The sequence below is a fragment of the Bradysia coprophila genome, unplaced genomic scaffold (assembly GCF_014529535.1).
Source record: "Bradysia coprophila strain Holo2 unplaced genomic scaffold, BU_Bcop_v1 contig_358, whole genome shotgun sequence".
NCBI classification, from domain to species: domain Eukaryota; kingdom Metazoa; phylum Arthropoda; class Insecta; order Diptera; family Sciaridae; genus Bradysia; species Bradysia coprophila.
In genome coordinates this window covers 5,047,913-5,060,959 of record NW_023503616.1, presented here as the reverse complement: position 1 = coordinate 5,060,959, position 13,047 = coordinate 5,047,913, and the positions used below count along the sequence as shown (strand labels likewise).

The following is a 13,047-nucleotide window of genomic DNA, read 5'->3' as shown; positions in this document are numbered from 1 at the left end:
AAAAGTTTATGAAATTTGGTTCACCGGATCGTGAGCTAGGTCCCTTGGAGTGAGGTGATATCTCGAGAAAATTTTGACCGACTTTCATGAATTTTTTTTTTGTTTGAAAGGTATTAACGAAAGTAAATCGTCAGAACTACTTCCGGTCTCCTAACAAAATGGCTACCGGCGGCCATATTGGATTTTAGTAAAAGTGATGTATCTTGGCAAAAATGGTACATAGAGAGTTTCTGTTAACAGATAAGTAATTGGTTATGTGTGTGGGGTGTTTCAGGCATTACATATATCACGCATATGGACATGGTGATAGAAAAAGTTTCGAATTTAGGTTATTAAAAATTACTTCGTAAATTTTTGTTTTATTTGAGAGGTACTTCGTACGGGCTTTTGTAATTGCGCTATGTGCAATTTTGAAGATGAATATGAATACTTTCATTAAAATTGCACGTGCCGCACTTGGGCTAGGTAGGAAGCATTATGGTAACGGGCATATACTCAGTAATTTTTTCAGTAACTTCTGTGACTTGAGGATTTTTGTCAGTAATTCAATTGCCTATAATAGGCCCTGTCGTGAATTGCCGAAGTCACGGTAGAAGAGAGCTTTTTTTTGAAAATGCCGGAAATGGTGACCGTTGATGTTTGCATGTAGTTGGTTGCATGCCTCATATGAGCTAATGGCTATAAAGCGAATTTTTACGCCGAATGCGTGGTATAAAATAGAGTTGTTGAAAAGACGAATTTTGCCAAACATTTCGAAGAAGAGAAACAGTTTCAGACATTAAAGGTTTTTTCACGGCTGTATTATGAAACGTCAAATTATTTACTTTATTCATTAAGAGGCACCGGTACTTTGCCGAAAAGCATACATTAGGGCGATTTTTAAACACTGGATTTTAGTTTACTTTTGATGATATCTTTCCACCAGAATCCTTTTTCAAAAATGTACGACCGCAATTCCGACCACGAATGTGTTAGCTTTCAACAGAAAATAGATTTGGTTGTAGCAATTTGACCAGCTCTGAGAACAATGAGCAGTTTATGAAAATTTCATTAAACTGCTTACTATTCTCAGAGCTGGTCAAACGACTACAATCAAAACTAATTTTTATTTAAAGCTAATAGATTCGTGGTCGGAATTGCGGTCGTACATTTTTCAAAAAGGATTCTGATGAAAAGATATTAACAAAAATGAAATACGAAACACGCAAATGTAGGCTACAATTTTAGCGAAGTGCCGGTGCCTCTTAAGGCTTCAAGCAGTCAACTAAAATAATAAGGACAATTAAGTCCTTTCTTACAACAGACAATTTTTAAGAGCAGGTGCAACACCTCTGAACAGCAACAATTTCTTTCGAAGTTCGGAGCAATGAGAAAACAAATCTATAAAATCTGAAATACCAGTAACACTTTACAATCATTTCGCTCGGTTCCGAATTAATTTTGCCTATGCTCTTACTAATGTTGCTCAATATAATAATAATCTCCTGAATGTATACTAGTTGATCCGTTGTTCAGTTAGCAAGTACAACAACGAATTGTAGTATAGTAAGGGTATGTTCTGCGAACAGGTCGGTTTTTGTAAAAGAATATAGAAATTTATGGTTTAAATGAGAGCTCGCATATCGCTGTTACCTTTAAATGTCATATTGTTATGTTGCTTGTAGTAAGTTGAAAATTCGCTTGGACTGCAGTCATGCTTACAATGAAAGCGAAAATTTGTAGGAAAAAAAAAACAAAATTTTATTAAGCAGGTAATTCAATCAGACACATCTCCAGCAAACACATATTTTTCTGATTAAAATGTTAAAAGAAAATAGTTTTTTGTTAAAAGAAATTTGATGATGTTAAAAAGATATAAATTATGAAATATTCAACTGAATCAATAAAACGCTTCTGGTGCTGATTACTTCTGAATCTATTAGAAGTCAGATATACAACGGCCAAATCCTTAAGAAAATAATTAAATGAAATTGAAATTTGAAGTGGAACTGTGCCTCACATTGTGAGGAATTTGTATGAACATAGTGTACCAAGACTCACCTCATTCCTTTTTTATCGTCCAGATTCCGAACCGGCCAAACAAACCAGCACAAATGGTTCTTATACGAGAGAACACAGGTGGCTTAGCTGACAAAACATGCCGAGTAAGATGTTGGATTTCACCATTTCTATTCGACAACAATTTAAAATGGCAGAGGGATGTTATCCCAATGAGACTGTTTAAACAGAAAAATAGAATTTAATACTCACGACTCGATATGTTCCTCCTCGTTTTTAAATTCTTCAACTTCTTCGATTTTAGACCCATCTTCTGATTTGATCAAGGTCTCAGAATGTCCTGTTATTGTCATGGTGCCGCTTGTGCTGCTCGGAACATTGAGTAGTCCCTGAGAGGATCCAATTCCCATCTCTTCTTCTGGTTCGATGGCTCCTGCAACCAAGCTCAGTTTGGCCAATGAGTGGTTCTCATTTGCATTTGCAGTCGGTTCATCTGCCTCATCACCAGCGTTATCATCCAAAGAACTGATTTCGGTGCCGTTTCCCTCCATTTCAATATCTGCAGCACTGCTACTGCATAGTTGATCAACCACATTCGCACAGTGAATGCTCTCATTTACAACCATTACTTCTTGCGTGGTAGCCTCTGTATCAATCTGTTCCTTTTCTTCTATCATTTCATCGGTCTGACAGTCGACAGAGGTTTCTTCAAGTTTTCGTACTTTTTCCTTCGAAGAAAGGTTTGCATCATCATCGTTGTCAACCAATTTACGTTTATGGTTCTTAGATGGATTCACTGATTCACCCTTGACTTGGCAATCCTTTTGCAGCAGAACGTATTCGTCGTCCGTTAAAATGTTTTTAACTTTCTCATCCTGAAATAAAATTATTTGTTTTGTTGATGAAATATCGATTTGCTTAACGGTTCAAGCGAGCAATTGCTAGGAAAAGGGTACGAGTCAACGTTGAACAAATTGGAAGTCATTCACAAAATTTTCACTTCGTACCTTAGAAGCAGCAGCTGCCTTTCTGATCCAAATTAACTTTTCACCGTCATCTAGCTGATCGTATCGCTCTTTCAATGACTTCTTGTTGGTGAGCTTGGCGCAGTTGTGTTTTGCAAACATTGCAAACGGATCCAAATGCGACCTTTGAAAACCAAGAACCAATGTACTACACAAAGTAGAAAGAAATTTTAGTTAAGTCTTACCGGCCTTGAAGAGAGTACTCCTCTGAACCGCGTCTCTCATTTTCGGACAACCGCTTAGACCTTCTGCTACAGCAGCGTATCACCGACGAATTTTCGTTGTTATTGATCGAATTAGGGACAATGTCACTTTTCGTCATATCGCCGCCGTTTTGCCCACAGATAACGTCAACCGGTTCAACATTGACCTCGGATAAAATTTCTGCAAGGGTTCTTGTGCGATGAATCTTCTTAATCAACACGTCCAAATGGCCTTTGCATTCTTTAATTGATTTATGTGGAATGCTTATCTAAATGAATAAAATTGCTTGTGACATAAGCAAAAAAGAAAAGCCGGAAATATGAATCAAACCTCATTCCAATTCAGAACGCTTATCCGTCTGCTATACGGCAATGGATCGTGTTTCTTCAACTGGGCCTTGATCGAGGCTATTAATTGGGACGTCTCCATTTTTGTCCAAGAAATCATATCATATTTCTGTTTTTTTCGTGGTGACATGGCTCATGTAGTCCTTTTCGAGTTTGCTTTTTGTTTATATCAACAACGTCAAAAAATGAATGAATTCGCACACCGATTTTAACACTGAATTAATTGATTACTGAATTAATAGTTAAAAAATGATTCTTCCTTCAGGATTCACAAATTATTTCTTGCTGCTTTACTTGCATCACAACGCATAAAATTCAAATATTCCATTGGCTTACTTTGATCGCTTCGATCTAAAAACTCGAAATTTTTTGCTATGATATGTCAGTCGATTTTAACGTCTTGTGTACCAAGAGTTACCAGCTAATTTAAGGTAACGACATTGACGATTTCTAGTTATGAAAAATCTTTTCTCAAACTATTTTAGTGGAGTATTGCAACGCTGAGTGCATATTGCTAAGAAGGGCTACCCCGATTGTACTTAGAATCGGTGAAAAATCATAAAAAAAACTTTGGGGAGGTCACGCAGACCACGATTTTATTAGATACGCGGGGACACACCACATCTGATGAGTTTACATACAAAAAAAAATTCACCACATCATCACGGCGATGACAATCATCACAGTAGGTGAATTTTTGTATGAAACCCGCCATGTTATCATCAAGTGTGGTGTGTAACCCACGTATCTGTATCTGCGTGACCTCCCCAAAGTTTACAGCCTTGAGTTGAATGTCGCCCGCGAACTTATGTTCAGCCCCAAAATTATAAGACCTCAAAGTACTGGAAGTGACAGTACTTTTTTAATGCGTTAATCTCAAATTTTGCTTGTTACGAATTATAAGTCAATAAATATCGATTCGAACAATACCCTCTCTAGCAACCAAACTAGGAAAATTAAGGTGGTAAAACTGTACAGTGTATCCTGTCATAGAAAATTGTACACTTTTAAAAATAAATTAAATGAAGTATGAGTAGCGGTGTCCTTTTTTTGTTGAAAACATTACGTGTCCTGTTACCATTTCGGTGTTTGAAAATGAATAATTTGCGATTTTGATTTCTTTTTTTGTGTGTTGCTCCATTATTTCGGTGTGTAAAAATGAAATAAAGTTTAAAATTTGTCTTTTACGTGTGAAGTCGATATTGTTTTAAAAAAGAGCGCGGCACGGCAACTCTATTACCAAAAAGTCAGTGTTACATTTGTCAAAATAAGGTGGTATTTTGACTGCGTCAAAACAAAGTTTGGTTGCTAGAGAGGGTATTGATTCGAATTTTTAATCATGCAACTTGAATGCGTTGGAAGATTAATGTGTACATCGGGAGACAATTGGTCCTTTTTTACTCGGGAAATATCACTCCTGATTAATATTTGCTTCATCTGATTCACTCATGCAAACAAAACTGGCTATGCGTGTACTGTTAAATCCGTTTAAGCAGTCCCAACCAGTTTTATTTGTATGAGTGAATCAGCTGAAGCAAACTTAGGATAAAATCTGATTGCCCTTTCCTGTAATAAAAATTTTACAAGTAAAATCCTTAGACTTAATAGGAATAGACTAGCCCTTCATACAAAAATTTTGTTCGTGTACTGCAGCAAAAGTAAATATGAAATGTCTAATGGTGTGAGTACCATAAATTTATGGTACCCGAAGATCGGCGCCAACGTGGATTCGTATTGGTTATTTTTCATTTTTTTTACGTTCGTTCGTCGTATGAATGTGTTGGTATATTTGTGTATATACATACGTAATGTTGGTTTACTTTAGCTTCAGTTTGACGTCAACATATTTCCAGTCTATACCTATTTAGTCTAAGGTTAAAACAAATGAAGTAAAAATGTTAGTTCAAAACAGATCAAAAAATAAGAAATAATGGAGAAAAGTCACTCGAGAAAATGAAATTTCCTACTTTTCTCCCGAGTTCGACACAACGTTTTTCACAACAAAGGCCGAAGTTTCAGCTGAGGTGATAGAATCTTAGAGTAATTATACCTAGAGAGGAAATTTGTACGACGAAATGTGGTCCCAACATCAGTTTGTATAAGATACACATTTCGTATAATTTTACACCAATACATGTATGTGTTTGCTTTTGATAGTTCAATTTGCCCTCTTAATTAAGAGGGCAAATCACATATACCAATAAACATTTCGTATTTGATGTTGGGACCACATATTTTACGTAATTTTGTTCGAAATTTCCTCTCTAGGTATAATTACTCCTAGGATAGAATGACTATTTTCTCACTTTCGTTGCGTAAAATCTGGTTTCAATGCAAGCGGTGTTATATGATGATTATATCGGCATTAAAAACTCTAACATGCATCTTTCGAGATAAGAAAGTCCGAATATATCCGAAGTTATCACCAGTCGCAGTTGATTATTAAATTTAGTCTGTAGTCAGCCAGCACCGAAGAAAGTATGTGAACTTATCTTGCCCAGTACCTATAGTGTTATCATACTTACTTTACTTTATTATCGATAGCTAACTGCATTATTTTAAATTGTGACATTTAAAATGAAATACGTGAGCACCCGTGGTGGTATAAGTCCGACATCTTACGAAGAAACCCTATTTTCTGGGTATGCTCCTGATGGAGGTTTGTACATGCCGGAAACTATTCCCAAACTGGCCGATCTCACTATCGAGCAGTGGAAGCTTGCTAAGCTGTCATATCCGCAAGTAGTCGAGAAGATTGTTCGACTTTTTGTAACAGAAGAGGAGATAACAGACCAGGAATTGACTGATGCCGTAGAGCGTGCTTATGAAAAATTTAACGCTGCAGAAAAAGTCGGATTTAAAGATTTGAAAAGTCCGAATGGCAAATCGTTTGTGTTAGCTCAATTGTATCATGGCCGGACGGTTTCATTCAAAGATTATGCATTGAGCTTGGCTGGTCAATTTATTGATCATTTTTCGAAAAAGCGGAAAACCAGAACTGTTATACTCGTAAATTGTCGTTGATAGCGAATCTAACTTCAATAAATTATCTAGTCCAATAATTCCTCTTTAGGTAGGGACATCAGGTGACACTGGCAGTGCAGCAATGGACGCAGTCAAGGGTCTCAGATTGGTAGATATTGTGGTACTATATCCTAAAGGCAAAATTTCACAGGTGCAGGAACTGCAGATGACTTCTTATTTGGATAAGAACATTCATGTTTACGCTGTTGAAGGTTCATCGGACGACCTTGATGTTCCAATTAAGGAATGTTTTCCCCAACACAACGTAACATCGATAAATTCGATCAGTTGGACGAGGGTTATGATTCAAGTGAGTCGACTGATGAACACTACATGACATACAATAAACAATTAAATTATTCTTGAATTAGATTGCCCACTACGTTTACTTTTATCTAAGAGAAGGAAATGAGATTGATGTCTTTGTACCAACTGGAGCTGCAGGTACATAATTAGTTGTCAAAATATTGATAACTTCATGAAATCAAAAAAATGTTACATGTAACTCTGGACAGGTAACATTACGGCTGGAATCATTGCTCGACTATTGGGCATTCCAATAAACCTCTTTTGCGCAACGAATGTCAACGACAATGTAGAAATATTCTTCAATTCCGGTGTTTATGAAATGGGTGGTGTCGTAGAAGAAACACCTGCGAATGCAATGGACATTAGGTACCCATACAACGTTGAAAGGATTTTTTATTTGTTCACGGATGCTGAAACTACTCTCAACATAGTGACGAAGGACAAAAGCCACATCTCAGCGGCAACAAAATCAAAAATTTCGAACAGTGTCAGAGGCACTTTTAAGGCTGAGACGTCTCTCATCTATGATACATTGAAACATACTTGGGAACTGAATCACTTTATGGTAATGTCTTACTCTGTTGTCACTGTAATTTCTTACAAACTTCCTCGGTTTTTACATGGCTTACATTTAGATTTGTCCTCACACTGCTACTGCCGTTGCTTATTATGATCGCTGTTCCTCTTCAGTTGCCAAAACTGTGTACATCATTGCAACTGCATCACCACTTAAATTTCCGGAAAGCATTGAAAAAGCTGGAATATCCAGTAATTTGTGGAATGCTTATGAGCTACGTGATCAATTGCAATCTACTCCAAAAATTATTCCGGAAGTTATGCGGAAAGGAACCGACTGGCGGCAAACACTGCAAGCAAAGATTGACGAAATATTGAACAGAAGCCTGCAGGAGTAGAGTTGTTTTATAGTAGTTTAATGCAATAATATTAAACACTTTAGCCGAACAATTTGTCGTGTTCTTAACCAAGTGCGATTACCGAGGGTTTCATACATCTATAAAAGAAGAAATGTCTGATGTAAATGTTCAGTTTAGTTATTTGTTCACCGATGGGAAAAAAGTTGGAAATTTCATTTCGATGGTGGTGTTTGTGGCCAGAAAAAAAAACAATTTTCAACTTTTTCCTCTAGAAAACAAAATATCTGAAAAATCGAATTATATTAGGGGACAAAACAAGTTTAATAAGGCCTGTAAACCAAAGCGTCACAAACGTCTGAAACACCTCCATTCTTATTGTTATTAAGGTGCGCCAAAAATTTAAATATTTTTAAATGACAGTTGGACAAAATAACTGTGACGTCATATAATAAATGTCAAAAACTGAGCGTTAAAATGATCCACTGTGCAGTATGTTTTGAAATAGAAGCAATAGAAGTCACACTTACGGACGGCGTGAATATTCGTAGTTTGTTTGCTAGAGAGGGTATAGGTTTCTTCCAAGGTCGTTCAAAATGTCAATCGTCATCCACAGAGAAGCCAACACAAACTCACTTTGAAGTTTTAACGAACAAATTGGTTTAAGTTGCGGTTATGTTTGCTTCTGTGGATGACGGTCGGTTGTTTTCGGCCTGTCAAAATTCGTTTTTACCGTAGGATGGAAGAAACCTATTGTTTCACCGGAGGAACTTCAACACTGTAAATGACTATTACAAAAAGGTACTCTATTTGGCAGCACGAAGGGCGTGGGGTAATCTGGCACACGGTGCTAAAACGACGCATTCTTCAACTACGTAAAATGTGAACTCGCATACGATTTTTCGATACCAACATTTTGTAAAAGGAGTCATTAGGTCGATGACTGGGCTAACAAGCATTTGCAACATTAAACTTGCGCGTGTGAGTTTACACTTTACGTAGTTCAAGAGTACGTTCTGATGTCACAAAACACTTTATATTTTATTTAATTTTATTGGAAAAACAGGTACAAGTTGTTATGTCTTAACGAGACACACGGTCCACTGTTTTCAATTAGAAAAATGAGTTTGGCACATTATCGTTACTTGGCACTGGATATTGATATCCTGGCTCTTCGGACGATGGCTCTGGAGCAGCTGTAGTTGTTGTGGTCGTGGTTGTTGTTGTTGTTGTCGTCGTTGTGGTAGTTGTTGTGGTCGTGGTGGATGTCGTTGTGCATTCACATTTTGGTGGAATGTACGTATTGCTGGGAGGCAGATAAGTATCCTTTGGAGGTTCTTCTGGTGGTAAATAGGTGTCGCCTACACTACAATCACATTCACTAGCTTCCGGCTTTGGAATGCTGATGCCTTTCAGTTCTGAAACATCGGGGGTCGGGTTTGTTGCGGCGAGACCACAAATGAACAGTAGAACAAACTGTAAGTAATGAGTAATTCGATTATGTCACTCAAATCGTAAGCACTTATTAAAAGCAATAGTAAAGCAAAAGTATTTTCTATTTGCGTTGAACCTTATGTTAATTCTCTTACCACTTGCTTCATAATAATATCGTTGTCGTTACGATCAGATCTAACTCACGATTAACTTGCCATTGATTGAAAATTACGTTATTTATATCGAATTGAAACCAGACGGGTACATGGGTAAATTCTGAGGCAAATAATCGTAAAACCAGAACCCAGAAATGAAATTCAGGCAGATGACATTAATTAATGTTTCTAATTTGCGTTCCGTTGGTTTTTTTCTATTTATTTGGTGGAGATTAAACGTCGTATCGATTTTTGTTTATTATGCAAATTTACGCATTTTTATTGATTCTTTTTTCTTTCGTTTTTTACACGTCAATATATCTGCGTATTCCGCCTAATTAAGTTCTTTAAACAGAACTTAATTTATTCGGTAGAATATTCTATTTTAAGGCTAATTTTAGTTATATCATGCAGAGGATGAACCTGACCTCCAAACAATTTCACTTTTATACATCAAATCGTGTCTGCGTAAAACGAAGAGACAATCAGCTGATGGTTCTGCGTACCGTACATTTTGACTGAGCTTTTTATATTCTTCTGTTGAGAATCGACATAACATTCCTGGAACGCTTTGCAATACTGTTATACGATATAATAAGCCATCTGTATTAGGTATCGTGTCGCTATCAACGCAAATTTATTACTACGCAATGCACTTAATTTACCAACATCAATTTGCTAGTTCGTTATGGTAATAAGCTGATCATTAAATAATTGAATTTGAATGCACGTTGAAATTTCTATTTCTTTCATTTTCCATCAAAGTCAATAATTTAATTTTGTGCAGCCACTGTATGCGTCGTTAGATACATATTATTGTCTGTAATTGAGGTGCAAAAGGAGATAGATGCATTTGATTCACAGATCAAAGAGCAATCAGAGTATTATAAAGTACATATATATACCGATTTGCAATTGATTATTACCAGACAATGGAACGTTAGAAAAATGTTTGGTATAAATTATGTTGCAGCATATGTCAAGTATGCAAAAAAAAATATTTCACAATGGTAAAATTATGGAAGACATTAACAGCATGTCTTGAGTTATCGAATATAATGATATCTTTTCTTGCACCTTGTATGTGTCACCTTTGCGATTAAAATTTTCTGTAAAATGTATTTCGTTGTGTGTATTTCCTTCATTTACATATTGATGTATTGTATGACCTTTGTACAGACCTTTGAGATAACGTTAAATCTGTAAATTTAAAAGATAAGAATGGAACTCTAGGGTATAACATATTCCGTAGTTGTGGGTTATTGACAATAGCTAACAAAAAGAAATTGTTCTCATTGTTTTAACTAATGCATAGTTTCAAATTGTTATCTTTCAGGGGCACTTATAAGCTTTACAACTGATTTACGTTTAGTCCTTTCATTAGAGTGATATTTTTCTATAAAAACGTGTAATGACACATTTTTTGTGCAGAAGATGTGTAAATTACACGTTTGAAAAAATTGTGCTGTTAGTGGCTTAAAATCTTTAATTACGATTAACTAATAAAAATTTCGTTGGCTGCATTACCTTGGTCTGCAATTATTTCTGACGTCAACGAATTGTCAACGGAAATATCTTTTGTTGTGTATCAATTAGAAGAATTAAAATACGTTTAAACGAAGACTAAATTTAGTCTGTGTCGACTTTGGGTAGGTTACTCCAAGGTCTTATGTACGGAGGTTGCAAATACATTAGGAGCAGTAAACGCAAAAATTCAACTGAACATTAGCACACAACATGGCGATTGCGATATTCAGTTATAATTAACGTACAATTGAAAAATTATCAAGAGGCGCATCGGGCGAATTGGCTGAAAAACGTTCAGAGGCGCCTAAATAAACTGTTTTGGTCTGAGGAGCGCCATAAAGCAAAAGGCGCATCGGACATCGCCCGATCGCCCGATCGCCCAGTTCAGCCAGTCCAGGCCTGCATATATGGAGAATAAACTTGTGCATGTTAACTCATAATGCTGAAAACAAACGAGACTTTGAAAACGTGTTTTGAGCCTAGTTTTCATTGACAAATGCAGCAATCGTAATTTTCGATAGAGAAACTAACTTTATTTGACAGTTGCGACAACTTCCTCATGAAAACAAGGACCAAAACATATTTGAATGTCTCGTTTGTTTTCAGCATAAAGTTATAAGTGAAAATCGTAATCTCTCTAATTCAGAGTGGGTGTATTCTACATAATATGTAGTACATATAATAGAGTAATCTGAAATTTAAGAATTTCAAAAAAGATTTTAAAGCTCATCCATATTTCTGCGTTGCTCTAGTTAGCAAATGGTCTGCATTTTAAGGAGATCTAAATTTGCACTCGACTTAACAACAATTGTTTAAACATCCAATTTTAAGGAGATGGAAAACTTATCATTATAAAAAATATTTTGAAATCTCGAATGACAAAACTTTGTGTAAATTAAATGGCAATCTGAAACGGATATTCATTTAAGGCTGTAAGAGAATCTACGTACATTGTATGTACGTCTAAATTCTAAATAGAGCATTTGACCTCTTAAAGGTTTTCATAGGTCACAACAAATATTGATGTTTAAACTGTTAGGAAACTTGGGTTGGTCACAATTTTTTTGAAACTTCATTCTTCGAAATAACTTCACTCTGGAAAGTATCCATTAAATGTCATATCAGTGAAGTTAGTTCACAAAAAATAGATCGCTGACATTAGTAAATTTAAATTTTATCAATAAATGTAATAGAAATTTACGAAAATCTATTACATTTGACTTTAGTTTCCAAGCAGCTTTTCCCTTTAGGAAATGGCATTACTGCCATAACATTAAATCTGTCATCGTTTCTTTCTATTTTTCCACCGTTTATTGAACTCACTTTGTTAAGTGAAATAAAACAAAAGATTTTTATTCTATGTCACAAAACTCTGTATATATTTCGATTATAGTAGATTACATTGGATGCTGCGGAGGTAGTTCATTACATCAATTTTGTGATAAGAGCCGAACTCACAAGTGTGGTTTTAGGCAACAAGCTTTGGAAACGGTTATCCTTCGGCTCGGATATGCAACTACGCGAGTCAAAATAACCGTTTCCAAAGCGAGTTGCTTAAGACCACACGAGTGAGTTCGCAAGTTCTTAAAATTGATTCCGAGTGTAATGAACAGCAGCATCCAATGTATGCTGTTTTTTTTGCCTATCCACCCGGAATATTGTTGTTACAAGTACATTTTCCATCCCAAGGACCTGACAGTTCAAAGCCAAAAGTGTTTCAGAAGACAACTGGCAAATTCTTGAATATCAAAAGATTATTCTAAATTAATGTATAATTTCGCAACATTTATGTCGTTATTTTATTCACTGACAGACTAATAATAAACATAAAAAATACCGATACAACAAAACCAACAAAAAATCTGTTGTTACAAAATCTGTTGAATAAACGAATCTAATCGACTCACACTTTCATAACATTAATCCCGAAAGCATCACAGGCAACGCAGGCAACACTACTGTTTTGGTGACATGTTGACAAACTTCTTCAACTGCTTTGTTTTTGTGAAGTTCTAGATTCATATAAGTATTGCATGATATTTGTCGATTTTGGTGGTGATACAATAAATTTTGCAATGAAGTGAAGTGAATACATGACAATAAAAGTAAAAGTGTTCAGTGTTTTTGAAAAGAAGTGAAAAATGCAAGTATT

General features: G+C 35.8%; 3 protein-coding genes and 1 long non-coding RNA gene across 5 annotated transcripts in view; 2 read left to right on the top strand and 2 right to left on the bottom strand.

The window, feature by feature from the left end:
• The window catches only part of LOC119081525, a 298,236-nt gene extending 285,492 nt beyond the window's left edge, over positions 1–12,744 (top strand). The window contains exon 3 of the long non-coding RNA XR_005088498.1: positions 12,617–12,744. This is a non-coding gene — a long non-coding RNA (uncharacterized LOC119081525). The remainder of the gene's footprint in view (positions 1–12,616) is intronic.
• LOC119081440 lies at positions 1,753–3,996 on the bottom strand. Its single transcript, XM_037190372.1, has 6 exons — positions 3,558–3,996; positions 3,209–3,495; positions 3,006–3,147; positions 2,251–2,873; positions 2,041–2,168; positions 1,753–1,947 (listed from the first exon to the last, which is right to left on the bottom strand). The coding sequence occupies exons 1-5, from the start codon at positions 3,702–3,704 to the stop codon at positions 2,042–2,044; spliced, it is 1,326 nt and encodes a 441-aa protein (XP_037046267.1). The 5' UTR covers positions 3,705–3,996; the 3' UTR covers positions 1,753–1,947; position 2,041.
• On the top strand, positions 5,914–7,903 carry LOC119081438 (threonine synthase-like 2). Of its 2 annotated transcripts, none has more exons than XM_037190369.1 (6): positions 5,914–6,052; positions 6,152–6,583; positions 6,648–6,908; positions 6,970–7,042; positions 7,114–7,472; positions 7,543–7,903. In XM_037190369.1, the coding sequence occupies exons 2-6, from the start codon at positions 6,152–6,154 to the stop codon at positions 7,819–7,821; spliced, it is 1,404 nt and encodes a 467-aa protein (XP_037046264.1). In that variant the 5' UTR covers positions 5,914–6,052; the 3' UTR covers positions 7,822–7,903. The 2 variants fall into 2 exon arrangements, with proteins under 2 accessions (XP_037046264.1, XP_037046263.1); XM_037190368.1 differs by having other exon boundaries at positions 6,006–6,052; positions 6,119–6,583.
• On the bottom strand, positions 8,891–9,429 carry LOC119081506 (salivary glue protein Sgs-3-like). The gene is made up of 2 exons (XM_037190514.1): positions 9,369–9,429; positions 8,891–9,255 (listed from the first exon to the last, which is right to left on the bottom strand). The coding sequence occupies exons 1-2, from the start codon at positions 9,378–9,380 to the stop codon at positions 8,893–8,895; spliced, it is 375 nt and encodes a 124-aa protein (XP_037046409.1). The 5' UTR covers positions 9,381–9,429; the 3' UTR covers positions 8,891–8,892.
• Positions 12,745–13,047: the final 303 nt, after the last annotated feature.